Here is a 20639-nt window from a genome sequence, read left to right on the forward strand (position 1 = left end):
CAATGTATAATCAAGGAAAACGCTCAATCGATTTCTATAATCGTCATTGCTAGTCGTTTACATCCCGTAGATTTATTCGCGTATTTAGAACGGGGCATCGACGTTGCCTTCGATAGCGAAGATAATACGCGAGCTGCTTTGATTTATGGTACCTTACCATGAAGTGAAACGGAACCACTAGATTTCTCGTTGTTAGATAACGTCGTAAGCAGGAATGCTTTCTTACTTGCGCCGCGAGAAACGCGATCTGGATTGCAAATCGCTTGTAATAAATCTCGCGAATCAATAACAAATAGAGCTAACGCTGCTGATCGATGTTTCATCGGAATGTTCGATATCAAAGCCATTGTAAACACACTTATCAACACGCTTGACGAAATTTTGCAATTTTTTTTTATATCAGATAATTAATTATTTTGATGATAATTATAGCATATTGATTCACCATTTCGGCTTTCAAAAATTAGTCGTTGAAACATTGGAAAGTTTCGAAATTCCAAGGGTCGAGGTCATTGTCATCGAGGATCGAATCAGTGACTGGATCTCGCGAGGCTTCTCGCCGATCATCGTCCTCTTGTTCTTTTCTTTTGCCTTCTTTCCGCCGCCTGCTCCAGCGAAACAAGAAAAAGAATGGAATCACCGGCAACTGGTGCTTTCTACCAATTAGAAATCAGCGATAGCGGATCGCCGCGAACAATTCTCGATTTTTTTAGCCTACATCGTGAAACGTCTATTTAAATGCCATACATCCTAGTGGATCACTGGATCTTTACGAGGAAAATCCTGTTGCAATTTTTCCAGCAGGCAAGTTTATTGCCTCGCCTACGATCCAAGGATCGGTTCGTTGTCATAAGGAATTATGGCAGTATTTTATCCAAACTGGTTTTATGCGTTTCGTTTCGTTTTCTCAATAGGTAATTGGCTTTCATTTAAAAATTTAATTAGATAGAAGGTCGATCAATGGAAATGTACATACATACATGCAAGAAGAAGAGTAAAAGCGAATAATATGAAAATTGTTCGATAATTGTATTTTGATGATCTTGTATTATGATAATATTATTATTGGTGATATAGAACGTACAAGGAATATTTACATATAGTAAATACAACGACGATAGTGAAATTTCTGCAGTGATACAACTAGCATGACCCGTGATTGCTGCGACTCGCTCACGCTGGTTCAGACCAGAACTATAATGGTTCCTGCGCGTAGAAAATTATAGTAATTTGATATCAGTAATTTTGGTAATAATATTGCTAGTATTCTATAACAACGCTATAACGATATTATTAACAAGAATTAAGTTCAACGTAATCTCTGCGTGTCGCAAAAGGTGTTTGAAAGAGAAAACCTCTGAGAATAAGCCACGAAAAGAGAGTTAACAAATTTTCATGAATTCTAACAAAGCTTTAATAGTAGCTACAATTTCTTGAACTGGAAAGTAATTTCTTCTCTAATAATACGAAAATTTTCTCATCGAAGAGTTTTAGTCCAATCTATGGCGTATAGAAATTTGTCAAAGTGCATATTAAAGTAAAAAGAAACGAAAATTGAATATTATTCATCTTTCTAATCACCAGATGCTTTCGATTAGCTCAACGGGATAGCTTTCGATTTATCAGTGATTACCCATTTCGTATCTCGCGCCATATACCCGCGTGTATTTGGTTTCTTTTGTGACTGGCGGAACACAATGAACCACGTAATCGAAGGGATAGCGTAAATTCCATTGTTCGGCGTTTCAATTTATGCGGTTCAATTCGACACAATAATTTATTGTTCGGGCCGTGAATGAACGCCTTTCTCCGGCTGGACCACACTCGTAGAACCGGTTTAGAACCGTGAATCGTCTGTTGAATTATCGAACGATCCGCCATAGGAGAAACGATTTTCATTAATGAAAACCGTTTCTGGATATCGTTCAGCCCAATTAATGAGCTTTCTCATGAATTTATACTGGTCTCGTTGTAAAGATGAATATTGCTCGTGTTAAAATCCTATCGATCCCAGACACTAATGATTTACATTTAATTATCGTGTGTTGATTATAGTCTTGAGAATTTTTATCGTTATTTATGCTTCCTCAATTGGTATACTGGTAAAATATCCAAAGTACGGTGCTTTCTACGGTACTTGGAAAAACACTTTTCTCAGGAGCCTGCACTTTTTAAATTGTGCTCTCGGCAACACGAATTTGCATAAAAATCCGCAGTCTAACTACCCTAATTACTGCGAAAAACGACTAATAATAGGAATTAGGACGACAAAAAAGAAACGACCATAGTTGCGAAGATATTCCATTTAAAGAAAGTTACTGTGGTCACGTCAATCTGTTTTCAATAGAAAATTGCTTGTGTCAATTAAAAAAAATTATTCATGCTTAATAATCGCTATCAATACCAGTAACACTAGTAACAGTCTTTGCAATATAATAGCGACAGAAATTTCACTCTAAACAAACAGCGTCGTTAATTTCATCCTAACGATGAAAAAGTGGCACGCGACAATTTTAGAAAACCGCGTGAAAAGATTGGACAACAAATGGCTGACATTTCACTGTGCCAGTCAGTTACATAAAGCTCGCTGTGTGTTTCCGAATCGAAACAGAGAAACTTGGACTATCGAGTAGGATATTGCCATTGCGGCGCGGCAACAAGAAGACCAGAACCGCCAGAAGCGATAGTTGCTGGACAACCGGGTAACCAGTTAGCTTTCGTTTTCGATAACCACTTGTTCAAATGTCTGCATTCTTTCTAAAGGTCGGTAATCGTTCGTAAGACCGCCAACCGTGAACGAGAAAAATGGTCGATATCAATCAATAAACCCTATTTATTCTCTACATTTTCGGTCATAATTATCTACTCGAGCCTGATCTACTTTATATTCTACTTTCTTTTTGCAATTACACGCTGTGCGCTTGATACGCATAAAATAATCGAAACCATTTGATAAATCCCATTTATCCTCCGCCCTTTTGGAATTACGTGTTCCGTGGTTGGATACGTACCACAGTTAACTCTTGTAGCAACTTGTTTAGTTAATGTATGCAGATCACGCAGAATGTAAAATAATTTGTTGGTTGCGGAGATAAAACGATTAGAGGGTAGAAAATTGCTGGATTTCGTGCAGTGTCATTACTAGAGCTTTCTTATATATGAAGAACGTCGAAGGACTATTTTATTTTATCGCATTGATAAAGATTATAATTTTCTAAAGTCTTTGAATTATAAATTCTATTTGATAAAATCTCGAGCGATCTACATAATAGCATATAGCAAATATTTCAAGCTTCTCGTCTGGCTGGATATTACGTAAAACACGACTCGAAACAGGATTTCTTGGGTAATCGAAAGAAATAAAAAATATAAGGCGCGCGTACTCGAAGTAATATGCAAATGCGCGGATTCGAGAACGACGGTTTTACTCCTTGCTCCGCTTTCCTCGTAATTCGCGTCTTAGATAATACGGTGAAAAATATCAAGTTTTGTCACTCGCCAAGTTATCCGCGAATAGCAAGCCATCCAGCAACTATTGATTACCTGGCGATGACGATCGACGCGTATCGATTTCACATTTCCTCGTCAGACACCGTTACTTCTCCTTCGGAAAAACGTGTAACGTGAACAGGAAAGTTGGAAAAATCGAAGTTGAAAGGATTGAATTTGTCATTCGATGTGTGAAAGATGATTTAGAATTTTGTTACAAAATAATCAATACAGAAAATTGCATTATAGTAATAGTATATAGTAATAGTATAGTATAGTATAATTGCATTATAATATTGCATTATATATTACTTAATTGCTTCTCAGATTTAAACGAATCTTTTGTAGAAATTTTGCATTGGAATTAAGATTTATAATTATTTGGTTCTCACTTCGAATTCTCCCACTCCTCAATAACAAATTCCTAAAATATTGTTAATCTGCAAATAGTAAAATATTAAAAAAATTCCTTCTATCACAAAATCGCTAATATCCGCGAATCTTTTCTTCCTCGTACCTATTCGTGTTTGCAATTATTCGGCCAGACGATGAATTCACACTATCAAATATCGTGAGAGTTTTCCACAATGCACTTAGAAAGTGTACAAAAAGTGCTGCATTCCTTTTTTCCCCGCTTTTCTTGTTCTATCCGCTCGCGATCGATAACTCTCTAACGATAATCGATACCGCGTTACGTAAGTCGGTTTTTACTCGGCAAAATGTATTGTGGCACTTTCCCGAATGTATCGTATTACGGAAAGAACGGTTCTCACTGTGCATTCCATGATTTTACCCCTTTTCTTCTTCGTTCTCGAAACCGCAGTTAGAAAAAACTCCTTCCTTTACACTTCATTACCGCCACTTATATAAATATTCGGAATCAACGGGTTTTGAACGATAATTTTATCGTATGGTTGGCTAATTGCCGTTATATAATTGTATAAATTATTACATAATTACATAAATACACGTGATCCAAATGAGTAATATAGTTCGCGATTTTGAAACCTTGCATACCTAGTTTTAGTGAAATTTTATTTGTGTTTCTTACTGAAGCAAGATTCATGGATGCAAGATGAAATACTTGGGCTGGATATTATTCCATGTACAAAAATGAGTCGAGAATATGGTATAATGTTTTCTCGATGGAGATCTGGAGATCGGTTTTTGAGAAAACCGAGTTTGAAAATTTGCCAGACATGCGTTCACTTGGTTAACTTGCGATATTTCACATCCAATTTTCTCGGAAACGTAGCTACGCCGGATTTACCATTGTTAATTTATCGCTAGAACCTGTGAGAAGATCTTTCACGAAACGTTCAAAGATTAAATCAATCATCCGTGCAAGCGTGAACGTGGCTTGAGCTACTTGGAGGACAGCGAAGCGTGCAGCGTGAATCAGGCATTACAAAATGCAATGTCCGGCCTTGTACCTCTGCTTTTCATCTGGATTCACTCGTAAGCTTCTTTTTTCGAGTTTCAACTCTCAGATTGACTTTCAACAGCTGAGGCACAGTTTCACCATCGTTACGCCTGCTCCATTCAATAAAGCCGTCAAAGAAAATGGAAAACGTCAAAGTCCCCGGTGAATCTACTTGAGACTGAATCGTACCAAACACGTTAATCGAGGAGCGTTTCAACGAAGATTAACGGAGACTGACGATTTCGTTCTTCTTACTGGCTCGAGTATTACGTTTTTCTAACAAAGTTCTAGTTCTCTACAGATGGTCTCTGAGAGTAAACAGCTTTCTCTTGGGAACACATGTAACGATATTTTAATTCGTGAAATGCAATCCTCTTGAAAAAGTCGATTCAAAAATGTGGAATAAGTTTTCTTACAGCAGGTTTCGTTTTCAAGAAAATTGATTTCTAAAATGACCGTGGCATCGTTACTACGAACTGACTATAAATTATAACTTTCTACGATAATATATATATATATATATATACTATATTTTCCGTCACATGACTTATTTATAGAAAATATAACAATCTTTCGCGGTCCAAACTTGTGATTATCTCACGTTTAACTGCTTCGTGTACTAATCTTGAATCAGTTAATCTCAAAATTGAGCTGTTAACCTTTATAACGAGTAAGGAGGTACGAAAATTACAGCGGGAAAGACTGATTTGTAATGCAAATGAGACGCCAATAGCGATCGAGACCCGATCAGATTTTCTGTTTAATCGTTCAATCTCGTTTCTAACGCGATATCTCTTTTACGGAGACTTCTGTGTTCTATTCGATGTTAATAGATTCGATAGATGTTTCGCGATTCGAAGATAGCTGGGTGAATTCATTTCTCGTTTACTATATAGAGTGTCTTGCTGAAATTAAGTATCTCCGATACTTTCACTGCTATTGAAACTATCGAAAAAAGTTTGTTCGCACAAGATTATCTTGAAGAGCGATCTAAGGCCACCGATATCCTTTGTCTATAGTAATAATATATTTTCTATCATTTTATAAGAAATTTATAGTTTATGATAAGAAACGTTAATTCATAAGAAAATTTTGAAAATTATTAACAGGGTTTTACGTTATCTTATTTTATCGTCGATAACAATGAAAATAATTTAGACGTTCGATTTCAATGAGATACCCTGTGTATACACCGGTACGCTACAGTAACTCCATTCTCCGCTACGAGGATTTCATTTCCTCTGTTGTCGATTCCCAACGAATTCCTTTGGCTGGTCGATCTAATCTGACAAAATAGACATTGACAGAAATACGATGGGTAACGAAGAAGCTTCCTCTCATTCGATCATTCCTGAAAGTATTTCTATTAAGCGCACGGTACCACGAAGCTGCTAGTTTGAAAAAATATGGCGACTGTGCGTATAACAATGAAAAATTACATTCTTTAATGTGTCTCAACAACGGTGTACATGGATACTATAATTAAACAAAATTTTATGCATTTAGCAAACCGGCTATGAAATCATCCAACCGTCGTCCAAACCTTCATCCTAACTTTGGCGAAGGCTTAAGGTATCGACATTTGGAGGGTTGATTTTACCCCTTCAACTTGAGTTAAAAAAGCTTGCAGCTAGAAAAGGTAGCTGTTAGTTGCGTTAGCAGGGCAGTAGCGTGAAATTCGTTGAACTTTCAAATAGTCCAAATGCAGTAGCATTTCTTGCTAAAGGTTCGAAGCCTAAAGTTTCTGCACGATCTGCGATACATTTTGCGGCTTTGTGACGATCATGGCCAGATTACATAGCCGCGAGGTTTCTTTAAGAGGAACATAAGATTTCACGATGATGAAGTCTCTTGACCCCAGAATGCTTCGTAACTATCCTGCAACTTACGATTCATCTGGTTAAACGTTTTCATTCATCGATCTTAAGATGGACTGAAAGATTCTCTGGAAGATGCGCAGCAATTCCAAGATCAGCGAAATGAAATTGGTAACAGAAGGCGGCAAAGTATGGAATAGAAGAGAGGAAAAAGCGAGCTGGGCTCTGAGGAACTCTGTCTATTACACACGACCTCGTTTACACCGGCGTTACGTGGGCGTGCAGTACTTTGTAACAACATGTAAACGTCGCCGAAACGATCGAACGTGTTTCGGCTACAGTCGTAAAGAGAAATTTACAGTATCGTATGAGAGTTCGATATTCTTTACGATTGACATCATCGATCCGGCCTTTTCAAAAAGGAGAAAGTGACTCTGTAATCGCTTTGAGAATTCTTGTTGAGGTAACGCCCAATGTCAGTAAAAATCCAATCCCTCAAACTCAAAAGTCCTAAAGTCAAATTAGGACACTAAAAATCCAATATTTTCTCCATATCGAAAGATCATACACGGTTGCTACGAGAAACATCGGCACGCCATTGTATTTACCGTGGCATTTACGTATCAATCCGTTGACGTACGATTTAATTGAGATTAGCTCGTCATTGCATATGTACTTTGTATTACAGTATCATTGACATTATTTCTGTACATTTCTATTACTACGATGATACCGTGCAATATGTAGGATCAACTAAAATACGTAGTAATTACTTTGAATTCTAATTTATACGCATGGTGAAACATACATGTGAAAAAGGAGAATATTTCATTTACTAATAGACCAATCTAATTAGTAAAATTTGTAACACACCAAAACAGTCGACACTGATTTACGTTGAACAGATTTGTAGCAGGATTTGTTTCCCTATTTCGTTGTCGAATGCATCGAAATGAGATCGAAGCGTGCCGCGACACTTCTAACGAATTCTAATGAATTCCTCGAAAGTGTCTGGCGAAAGGACGGACGATCGATTTATAGCCTGTTCAATTTTCACACGTGCATAGTAAAATAAACGAGGTTCGAAGTCTCGTAATAATAAAAATGTTTGATTCTATGGTGACATGGTTATGCGATCATGGTGAATTATAATAACGTTAGGTTCGATTGGGAAAAATGTTGCAAGATCGAAAGTGTAAATAAGTTTATTTATCACGGTGCGAGCAGAAAATTGACATTTCACGGAGTCTAACGTCGGGCGGTAGCTTTCGTAACCGTTTCGTAATCATTTATTCTGTTTTATTAAAGACGCGCATTAAATATGGATAATGTTACGCTGTGTGCGATCGCCCGATAGCGAATTTATTGTAACACGGAAACGCGGCGAGATATAAATGATCGGTTAACGTGGTTCGCTGATGTGGCCCTAGTGACTCACGGTGGTAGTGTAATTTCGTTTCTTCGACGTTTTACATCGTAGCTTGGTGGTGGTCTGTGCTTTAGATTAAATTATTCGTTGCAGAAAACCTTTGGCGATAAGTATATCTGGTTATGTAGATGGCGAAAAATATTAGGAACCGATGGATTTAAGAATTCGAGAATTCCTGAATTAAAGCGATTAGAAATTCAGGTATCTTTTCGATCAGGTATATTTTGAAATTCAGGTAGCTACATGGATTTATATTCTTTGGAAACCAGGTATTTTTCAATTTGGACATCTAGAAATTCGGAAACCCGATACCTTTCGAATTCAGACACATAAACCGAGAGCTAGGCATTTAAATATCCTGAGACCAAATGTCTTTGGAATTCAGGCATTTTGAAATTCAGGTACGTAGCTCGGAATTTAGGTACCGTGCAAGTTAAAATTCTGCAAAGCAAACCAAGAATTCTAAATTAAAAATTTTCAAACAACCGCCTGAATTTGAAACTTGCAATGAACCAAGAAAACCAACAGTTCAAAAATCTGATCGCGCCATACACCGAAGCAGCGGACGAAATTGTTATTCGAAACAGGATCGGTTTATCCCGTTCTTTGTCTGTTAATAAACCCGCAGAGTTCTGCCGAATTTCATTTGCTGAAAATATTGTCGCTCGAATTCCTCGACAGCGGGCATTTTGAAAGTGTAACAAGGCACACGCGAGTTCACCGTATGAAGGTATCGGCGCTACGATCAACAAATCGGCCATTTAAGAGCGATCGAATGGAGAACGGAGATTTGTTTTGTATGTGTAACAATTTACATAATCTGAGTTTGCAATCGCTGGTCTAGCGGGTCTAGCTTCGATCAAACGTAAGGGGAAAGCCGAAAGTTTCGTTACAATCGTCCATTTTTCTTTTCGTTGGCTGTTGCACATGGTGTAAGTATAACGCGCAGAGTTGTGTATGGGAATTGTTACATTATCGTAATGCAATTTCTCTTGTCGCTACGTATTTTATAATATCTCATTGTTCCTTTACGATTGACATCACTTTAGAGTTTTCTTGTAGAGTATTGTCCCGTTCGGAGAGCAAGATATTTGTTTCGCATTATTTAATTTGATAAATATTTCTGTTGTAGGTTTTTGAAAGTTTAATTAGTCTGATACTTGGAGATTTAGATGGACTAGAAATATTTGGAATTCAGGCAGTGCGAATTGGGATTTAAGAACGTCGATATCTTGGTAACTTAAATACGATAATATTTGGGAACTTAAATGAATTAAGATTATTTAAAATTCAATTATTTTGGAAATTTGGATTTTGAGGCCTCCAATATGTTAGTAACTTAAATAATTAGAACTTGAATGTCTTGGGTATTCGAATATCGGAAACTCGATTCTTTATAATTTGATTTATTATTGAGAAGCGATTTAAGGATTTATACCGGTCCTCTTACCGTGTTACTTTTACTATTTCCTTGGACTCTCAGAAGTTAAATTGTATAAAAACATCATAGCTGAATAAAAAATTTTTTTTCGTTCAAAAACATGGTTTTATTCTTATTTTCTAGAACGTTTATACATATTCAATCGATGATCCAGATCTTCTCGCTTTCAACGTATTCGTTCTACGTGCAATACAGTGAATCAGCTCGAAGGATGGCTGGTTGAGAGCAGAGCGAATCTCCATTCTCTTTCTCGCATCGCGTTGGTCTACGATTGCCGATTTCGTGGCACGATTCCACCTTCCTCGGACGTTATGTTTCAATTCGAGACGATTTTATGGAAAGTGAAAGCAAACGCAGCATCGTTTGCCAGTGATCAATTAGTCTTTGTCTAAATCGTACGATTCCCACGATGCGGGAGAGCAACTAATCCACTTCGAGATCGAACGAATGTCGATCTAAATAGCCCATTGCAATTCTAAATATCTTTCGTCATAGAAATGCTGTTATAGTCCTAAATAGTTTCTTAATATTCTATGGTCGATGAATTTTCCAAGACGCGGATAATTTAGGTATCCAAATATTTGGCAGTCAGATAGTTCGAGAATTTAGGTGTTTTTAAATCTCAAATATTTGGATGCTCTGGAAATTAGAATATTTTAAGCTGCTAAATCGTTGAAATTCAGATAGAATTGGAATAGATATATTTTAGGTCATTTAGAATTTTGATGGTCTGCGAATTAAAATATTTTAGGCTTTCAAAAGCAAATTCCTAAAAGCAAATTTACCTAACAGAGACATGTCTGAATATCCAAAATTATATTTATATTTGGTACTCTAATCGATTCATTTTCCATCCGGGAATACATTGGGCAGAATTTCATCCACGCGACGATTCATCCTTCTTTCTTACAACTTTACGTAACCAGTTAATTATCGCTGGGTCGATCGACTCTTCGTCGTGTTCTTCTTGCCTAATCGATCGCTATCGCGACGATCCTCGGTCAAAAACATGAAAAGTCGAGCGCGCAGCTTTCTTTCTAGCCCTGAAGGAACACCTGTGTCCTCGGTTTATGTAAAAGCGCAACGATTGAACGGGCTATCGATGGAGAAAATCTTTCTAGAGCACACGGAATCCACTCGGGGATACATAAATCAGCCTCGAGATCGAGAGTTGCGAATCGAGGATTCTAGATCCGCGGATGAATGGATCGTGGACTACTTCTGTTTCCTTCGCTTCAACGTAAAATATAGTAAATAGCCAGCAAATATATAAGATGATTAACGTATAATAACTTTAGATATATCGAGATATATTTTCGTTAGAGAAATAAAGTTGGAAATATGAAAGTGACCGTAGTAGGAAACAGCGATGCAAAGATCAAGTAAATGATTTAGTTCCTAATTTTCAATTTAAGGGTTAAGTCATAACTCACGTTACGCGTCAACGACACCTGTCTTTGTCTTAAGAAAAAAATCTTTCTTCGTAAAAAGCGTAAAAAATTGCAAACGTTTCCTCGAACAAATTAACATTTCACCATTCCACGGCTATTTCAATCTCGACCACATTACAATATTCATAACAGCGTCGTTAAGTGTCAAGGTAACGGCAACGGAGGATTTATTTTCAAACGAATGATTTAAGATCCTCCTCGAGCGCATCCTCGACTTTCTAAAACGATCGATCGACTTTGTCCCGGCACACAGAGTCGTCGCGTACTCGCCCTCGCTACTTTTCAAAGAAAACGATTTTCCCGAGACGATTGAACGCGTTACGTTATAGTCGAGTGGAACAATCCCTTTTCTGAACGGAGAACGGTCCTCGTTTCCGCTCGTAGATCGATCGACCGGATATTGCCTGCGGCCTCGCGTGTCGATCCTCGTCCTCCGTGATCTAGATCCTCCGGTGCATTCAGACATTGTCCCCGTGGCTTCGTGCAGCTCCATTTCAGTCTTCGACTTTCTAATGCGAATTTCAAGTTTGAAAGCATTTTGTACCACTGGATGCTATTTGACTCAAAATGGATTTAGGTCAGATTACATTGGCTTAAATTAAATCAAGTCAGATAAATTAGGTTAGGTTACTATTAGGTTAGGTTATGACGATAATACGTTAAGTTTAATTAGATTTTTAGGTGGGCAAAAAGTTAAGGATCCGTGTAACAGCTTGATTGCAATCATCAATGAGACCCATAATCAATTACGAAACGACCTGCTTAGAGGTTCTTTACACGAATTCACCTGCACATAATACAGTCGTGGCTCGTCAAGTAGTCTTTCCAGACGTCCTTGAATTTTCTACTTTTAAAAATAGAAAGGGAAAAGCAGAAAGAAATATTTACTCAGTACGGACATTTTTACATATTTCTTCTCTTTGATCCGCACTGAAATAGTAATTAGCTATGTAACAGTAAAAATGACTGGAAAGTACTGTACTTTATATATTCCTAGCGAACTGTATTAGCAAACAAGTTTGATATCGTTGGAAAGTGTTTGATCCGTTACCAGCTCTAGTGAAATTACAGTCAGTGAAAGAAGCAAAGTTTTTTAGTTTATTTAAGTAAAGTTCCGTTCTCAGGTGTGAAGTATACAGCGCACAGGAATTATATAAACTGCGGTGTGGAACTTTGAAGTAAGATTTGATCAAAAACTGTTAAGTAACTCAAGGAAGAATATCGTAAAACAGGCAGATGTAAATCATTGTTCATTGTAATGAACTTTTATGTAAGATAATTTGCTTTATTTACGGTCGTGTTTACGGGGGTAAAAAATTAAATTCCATTTTTTTTTTTATATATATAAGACGAAAAATGATCATTATACATAAGCAATAGCAAAAATTCGTTGTACGAAAGCTTACCCGACGAATAAAAAGAATGTAAAATCGTTTGTAATGAGAAATGTAACCATATGATTATCTGGCAAGTATCCAAAGGCGTGGCATCGATCGTTTTTAAACTGTACAACGTTCGCGATACAGAATCGGGGAAAGTCGTTCGCCATGGAAACGAGTCACGGCCGATGTGCCGGTTTTACGTAAGGTGAAAATCGTCTTTAAGGCGAAAGAGGATCGCCACGGATGCAAAGGAGAGAAAGAAACCGAGCAACCATGCATACGATCATATCTTGCATGAATCACAATTTTCACATAACTGCACATTTCCATTTCGCCCTGGAGCAACGTGAACGAACATTATGTTACATTTTCCAAAGAAAAAGTTCCCATAAAACTTCCATATAAAACCGTTGTGTATAGGAAATCTATGAAGAGTTTTTTCATTAATATCGAAAAAACGAAATTCTGTAAGTCCATCAACTTCTTACGTTACTGTTGCTTCTTCGTCCTTAGAAAACGACGAATTACCAAACAGTATGTTACGTTTGATATTAAAAAGCTCATTTCTCTGAGTTTGTCAAATTTTTAGATTCTTGGTTCCACGAGGTCGCGGTACATGAAATTTCCGACGAGTCCTCGACGAATGGTTACGGTACAGGAGACGAAAGAGCACGGCTCATCAGGAATTGTACGCACGTTAATGGCGGCCGTGTTCCTCGATTTCGTATTCACAACGAGGGCCGCGATCGACCAAGACGTCGGTGGACGTTTTCGTGACGCGCTACGCGAAACAAAATACCACTATCGGGTGGTTCATTCCTATTACAAGATCTGACGAAACTTTACTTGACTTTGTTGCTCTCGCTGGATCCCTCCATTCTTCGTTTCCAATGTTCCTTTCCCACATTTATTCAATGACGATCATTTCATGGAATTTATTCATTACTCGTTCGAACGCTACGTCAATTGTAAGGCAAATCAATAGGTTATCAATAGGTGTAGTTATCGATGCATTTGACGATGTTTGACATCGTTGGATCTTCAAAAAATGAAATGGATCGAATTATAAGCTTTAACGATAGAAGTAAGATGGACGATAATTTTGTACTATGAAAAGGATGAGATCGTACACACGTAAGAGCATCGAATCAATTTTGACATAAGATAGGAAGAGATTATTAATTGGCTCAGTACTTAAGCAAGGATCGCGAAAACGGGGAAAAGAAGTCTGCTGTGCCAGAAACAATTCCGTTGGCCGTTTTGTGGCTTGCAAAGAGGCACCGTTACCCGCTCGTGTTCCTACGTGCTCGACCTGAATTAATTCCGCTGCAACGCGGCCATTGTGCTCCGACGAGGACTTTCGAGTGCGCCACCGTTGATCCACTGCACATGTTCGAATTTTATCGATCCGGATGATCGAAGCTCTGACTTGCAGTGACTTTGTTTAACCCGTTAGACGAAGTTTCTTTTCTACTCTAAATTTTCTAGTAGTTTGGTACTCTTGTGTAGTTTTAGATTTGGCCCTGTTTGACAAAGTTTGAATCCTATTTGATAAAGTTTGGAGTAGTTCGAAGCTGTGGCATGTTAGATTTCGGAGTTTGAACAAGTCTGAGAATTGATTTAGGTGTGCTGGATGGGCGATGGATTATAAAGTTGGTACTTTTCTGTAAACGCTCTATATACGTTTTCTTTTTCTCTTTTACTGTATTTCATCGAGAATAAAGAGCATTTACTAGCATTGAAAAATCCTTTAAAACGACTACTCTATCGCTGTTAAGAGAACTTCACTAAATTATGTGCTTCGCGGATAGGTTGCCCAAGAGCAGCACAATCGCCACAATTATCCGCGCATTTCACGTACGATCGGCTTAAACGTGGTCTTTCATAAGACTAATTGCTTTTAATTGATCGAACGGACGCAATCGTCGGGCAGAATCGACGGATCGATCAGAAAATTCCCGCTTTTCAAGACTGACGAATGATAGATGGCAATAATGCAACGCTAAGAGATGCTAATTGCGGCTAAATTGCACGAAGGCGTACAAGAATCTCTGAACAAAGTAAATTCATTCTTATCCGCTCGGAAACTTTACGTATTCTCTCTTGAACCTGACCAGTGCATCTTTGAAACGTGTATTTTCATCTATGCTGTCGCAGATCTCAATCTCTTCTCTATTTGAAAGAATAATTTCTAAATAAATCTTTCAAGTAATGTTACACTTACTATATGGCAAATAATATGTATATATCAATTGACGTTGTGTTATTTATTATAAAATAAATTCGATAAACTTGTAGAATCAATAGTAGTGCATTTTAAAATATGACTCTGCAATGTCAGATTAGATTCAAATTAACTTAGATTTAAATATTATTAATATTGAACAAACATTTATTAATAACCATTGATCTATACTCTCATAATAATACCGTGAGAAAGTAAAATAGAATAAAATTTTTGACAGAAATTTAATCACTAACCACGAAAAATTCTTCTGTTTCAGGCTGAAGGAATTGATCGTAGCCATGAACCTCGCGCTGCATGGATTTTTGTTGCAAGGTGAGTCTCGTAAACCTAATTCTCTCCTATCGTCTCCCCTATCGATCTAATTTACCGATTGGAAATACTCGAAAGAAAGATGTTACCAGCAACAAGTTTAGTGGAAATTTCGAGTAAAATTCAACTCCCCTCGCGAATCAATCGTTGCCTCGGTTGCACGCATGTGCTCGAAATAATGGAATGCAATATGGTGCATCGCGGGAACAATGCGTCCGAGGAGGAATACGCAGCCTCGGATCGAGGGTTGACCTAACTCAACTTGCCTCGTTGCATACGAGGTCCTCGAAAGTCGGAGGGAAACCGAACAATGCGCGGAGGAAGTGCAAATGGCATGCAACTGGCTGCATGAGTGCATGCACTGCATCCTTCTGCACTTTATCGCTCTACTACCTTCCATTTTCTTTTTCTTTTCTCTTTTTCACTACGTTCGTGCGTATGAAAGTTGAATTTGACGCGCCAATACCATTCATTAAATTAAATTTTCTTCTATCGTCGTTATCAACATTGATGGTATAAGCGCACCTTATAACACCTTATAACCATCTGACTTTTTCATATTCCGTATACTTAACCTGCGTAAATTTACATTAACCTTTACATTTAATCGGCGGAAATAAGATACGTAATATTGCAAAATATTTGCCTCAGTGTCTCAGAAATTCAAGTAATTTTAATCAACATGTCCAATTAATGATCGCACCGATCGATCCTAGTTGGTAGTCGCAAGGAAGAGAAATGAAGAAACTAATGGCAGGTTCTTGAGCAATTAGCGTTGCCTGGACAGAATGGCGTATGTGTGCACCGAAACTATTCGCGATTCTTCCGCCGTACGAGATTCTCTCCTTTCCTCCCATCGGCACGATTCATTCGCGATTCTCGTATCGTGGCCGACGTACGGTCTCGTGTTTACGTTCACGTAGGAAACACCTTGACTCGACACGAAAACCCAGTTAGTACCGCGATACACCATCTACGCGCAAAGACGCGCCTCGTGATATCTACCACCAATTAGACACGTTTTCTAAGTAATTTAATTACCTTGGTCAAATTCTTGATTACATTAAATTTGCTTTGTTCTATTTTTCATTTTGCATTAAATATTGAATTGTACTTGTAGGTTCGATGAATTTTTTTTTTAATATACCCGTTACTACGTCGTATTGTTCCTTCACTGTTACATTTGAAAAGTCAAACCTATACATCCGTTACGTATATTGAGTCAACGATTTTTTCCACAAAAATCCTCGATAATACAGTTTAAACGAAATACTCCGAAACCGAATTCCTCTCTAAACGAAAATACGTACTTGTCAGTCATCCTCCCACGCTGTTTGCTAAAAAAATCCCAGTGTGGTATAATATACACGCCTTAAAACCAAATCAAAGGCTTACTATTCTCCGCGAGAAACATTCGAGACTCTCGACAAGGCTTACAAGGAGGAAGATACATAAGTCGATTCACCGGAGACGGACGCAAAGGATTTTCTGGGAAGACAGGAGGATGTACGAGCCGCAATAAAATTGCAAACAAGTGGACGTACACTAACGTTCAAAAGTTTGGGATTTCTACGTGTTCTATAGAACCAGGAATTACCTCAACAGCTTTAACACCTCGGAAAATTCTTCGATGAAGGATATTTTGGGAGAAAGTTCTTAGGTCTCCATCTCCGAATTTCACTATCTCGGAAAATTCTTTGGTAAAAGATACTTTGAAGAATTCTTTCGACAAACAATTTTTATCGAGGTAATAAAATTACCAGGCGATCGAACATGTCTAAAGATTCTATTCTAATTTCCTGGTTATTGATTTATCGTTAATTTTTGTACAAATTTGGCAATATTCGAATACTGTTACTTCGAGTTGACTTATGAACAGTAGTGTATACGAACGTCCCACGTGGTTCGACCGCGATGCATACGTTTCACGGACGGATGTCCCACGAGGCTGCATTCCTTGCCCGATGCAACTTCCATTTAGCTCCTACGTGAATGTAAATACGCTTGTACAAAGGTGGATTCGCACGTTTCGCGGCTGGTGGTCCAGAGACGCGGCTCTTCCAACACGCAAATGGCGAGTGTAATGAATACAAAGCCTGCCGTTTGCGTCCAGACCAGGAATTTTATGTATCGTTCCTCGGGGATGGCTTGTTTTAGTGTCCGGAGCTTTGACTATACGTACCCCGTATTTCTCGACAATGCAATGGCGGTAGAGTTTCTCGTGTTGAGATCAGCAATGTCTATGGAGACTGGAATTTAGATACTTTAGGCGTTTCAGGTATTTTGCTTTAGCTTTTAGATATTTTAGTGGAAAAATTACTTTGAAAAATATCAAAATGCACATGTCATTGTAACATGCGTACATTGTAGGAAATGGTATGAAATCACTTTAGACAAATACTAGCTTCGTCATTAAGGGAGGATATTAAAAGAAAAAAAGAGAATTAATCGTTTCATGGGAGATAGATTAATTTGAAATCAATAATTTCAATTTACGCTGTCGTAAGACTTTCTTGAAGCGGCCCACGGTTGCATTTCTACCGAAAGATGAGCGAAAACCGCCCCCGCGGTTATTACACGAATGCAATAATCAATGAGTCATTCGTTGTCTACGAAACTCACGACTGCTTGCCTTTTATTGGCGATCTGTTCGACCTCTTTTAAGGCCGTTCGTACGTTTTCTCGTTACGATGCTCTCGTTCTGCGTAGATTGATCATCTCCTTAGATATATCTTCTTAGATGTCCTTAGATATATATAATTGCGAATACATTGGCAACACTCGGAGCAAGTTTGTAAATGAAGTGGCAACCGGTCACTCGATTAACGAGATTTCAGACTGTTCACAATTCTGTCAAGGAGATTTCAAAGGAAATCACACAGTGACCGACAGAATATCGAATAAATTAGCAAACAGATCGACTGGATTAGAAACGAAGTCGTAACTTGATCTAGAGGATCAACTGGAAAGCTATCAAAGAGATTTCCAACATGGTTATAGGTTGACGTATATTTCTGAGAATACAGTTGCAAATTGTCAATGCAATAAGGTTCAGCGAGTAAAAACTCGCAGTGATTAATGGATTCGTGGGTAGTGAAATTCAGTAATGGATTTCTAATCGTAAAACAGATCAACTCTTGTTTTGTAACAGACTCTGATTTCGAAATTAGTTTGGAAGCCTAACGATATTTGAGATTATATCACGGCCATGCTTATAGTAGCGAAGAATTATTTTACACCAATAGTCAACGAATGTAAACAATATATCTATTTTACCTCGTCTCAAATTCCTTTTTCCAAATTGAACGCCGCATAAGAGTACTAAAATTGCAATAACAAACGTTCAACTCTATTATCATGGAGAAAATAAGTATTCATCGATCGAAAAGAAAATGTTGATACACTGTTCGTTTAGCATTTCAAAGCGGAGTTATGATCCATTTTCCTTGGTTTGGAAAACGCGGAAACAGACTGGTATCTTTTCGATCGTTCGAAAAATATTCTTCCGCATTGTTCACGCTTCTGCCTGGAAGCGGCGTGCCACGCAACCCGGTTCGTTCACCATCGGGCAGGGACTTTCTTCTCTCGATCGCGATACGCCGCGATCAACGGTGCTCGTTTCCATGCGTGGCGTCAACGCGGCGCACGCCCTCGCATCGTAAACGTACAAATGATTCAACCATTTGCGAATGATTCATTCGCGACGTTGTTCGCAAATTCGTGCTGTCCATCATTCTCCCGTCTGCCTCATTTCGCTCACCATTTTCATACTTATCGAATGGTGCAGCGAAGATTATAGCGGTGTAAGAGATTTTCAGAATTCGTATCTTCTACTCCTTGGATATTTTAACTTTTAAATGCATATAATTGAAATTTAATTGCATAATCAGACATTTCAACAAGTTCAGTTTTACAGATTCAATTCCGCGAGTTCTACTTTATAAATTTGATTCAACAAATGTAATGTATCAAATTCATTTTTCTAGATTAAATCTTATAAAATAGGTTTTGTATATCCAGTTTAATAAATGAAGTTTATAAAATTCAATTTATAATTCTCCGAATACAACTAAAGATATGTGATCAAACAATATTCCTCAAATGGTTAAACAATCGTTACGTAAGTAGACATTATTGCAGAATATACATTTCATTAAACTTCCTTCTATCCGCCGTCTTACCTACGAATCTGATTACTCACAGGCAAAAAATAATAATTTTAAATAAAGAATATTTGATAGTAGCAAAAATTAGCAAATTTACTGATGCACTATAGCTGTATGTGTTGATATAAACGGAGCTCTACTTCTTCTCCTGTAGAATCTCCTACTCAGGATTATATAATCACGCATAATGTGCGGCCATTAATCGAAAGGTCGTCAAAATCGCGACCCCGGTCGCGGGTAACAGGCCTAGAAAGTCCAGAGAATTGTCCAGTCACTCTATAAATAACCAGCACGCCGCATATTAGCAGAATTTTGCATAACGACTCGAGCGAACGAAATAATTGACTTTCGCTTTTGCGGAGCCATGCTGATTTTACCTGCACGCGATCATAATACCGTCAAGTATAATCGTATTACAATGGAGTATCGATTGCCCGTCTAATTAGAGGATCGAAGTAAAGTTTAATAATCAATCGTTAGGCTTTGAGATATGAACTTCAATGTCCGCTGAAATCGCTTCGTAGCTCGTTGAACTTGTTAAACGTGACTTTTAGGTTAAGTTTTATAGGCTGATTCACATATGGAACGTACAGAACAACTATGATGAGTATATTATTTTTGTTTAATTAGGGAATCGATGTGAAGTTTAATTACTTATTAGGCTTTGATACATAAAGTATAGCGTCTGTTGAAATTATTGGTTCGTAGCTCATTGAACTTGTCAACTTCGGTTTTTAGGTTAGATTTTATAAGGCGATTCATATATATAAAGCTTACACAGGATTAATATAGTAAGTTTGTTTTCGTTGATTTTCTGAAATGGAAAAATTTTCGTATTTTTTGTATTTGTCCGCTTGATGCTTCCGGAATTACTTTCTCCGCGATCATTCGATAGATATAAGTCAGATTATCTGGATAGGCGTTTAATTAAATAAAATGGTACAGGAGCATTTTTCAATGATAGATCGGCCTCGAAATACGATCCTGTAACGATCTTCGTCGGCGTACTTAGTTAACCTAACAGATTCACTTCCTTGCCAATTAGACGCGACACGATTTAACGCTTGTGAATTTCGCAAATGCTATCCACTTGTAAAAGTTAATCGTTGCAGTCTAGACACGCTTATCTTAATACTGAGATCTGACTTTAAAATTCTGTATATTGATACGTATAATCTTTCACATCGGTGGTATTTCTTGATCTTACACGTGTACAAATCTATTTGAACGGAAAGTTAAAACGATTATCCTATTAACAAAATTATTCCATTCATAAATGCTAAACTAGTGATTATCCTATTAACAAATCCTGAACTATTAATTATTCTGTTAATGAAGTTATTCCATCAACAAATCCCAGACTATCAATTATTCTATTAATAAGATTATTCTTTAATTACACATCTACTAATAAATCCTCAACCATTAATTACTTTACTAATAAAACTCTTGAAAGATCTTCAAAAAATCTCGTAAAATCCTCT

General features: G+C 37.6%; 1 protein-coding gene across 7 annotated transcripts in view; it reads left to right on the top strand.

Annotated features, from left to right (window-relative positions):
• LOC122576786 (myb-like protein X) overlaps nt 1-20639 on the top strand; it is a 63112-nt gene that overhangs the window by 19060 nt on the left and 23413 nt on the right. For all 7 annotated transcript variants that reach the window (XM_043747556.1, XM_043747557.1, XM_043747559.1 and 4 more), the window contains one exon: nt 14937-14992. In XM_043747556.1, the coding sequence (XP_043603491.1) occupies nt 14959-14992 (34 nt within the window). In that variant the 5' untranslated portion in view covers nt 14937-14958. The remainder of the gene's footprint in view (nt 1-14936; nt 14993-20639) is intronic.

The sequence above is a fragment of the Bombus pyrosoma genome, linkage group LG16 (genome assembly GCF_014825855.1).
Source record: "Bombus pyrosoma isolate SC7728 linkage group LG16, ASM1482585v1, whole genome shotgun sequence".
Classification (NCBI taxonomy): domain Eukaryota; kingdom Metazoa; phylum Arthropoda; class Insecta; order Hymenoptera; family Apidae; genus Bombus; species Bombus pyrosoma.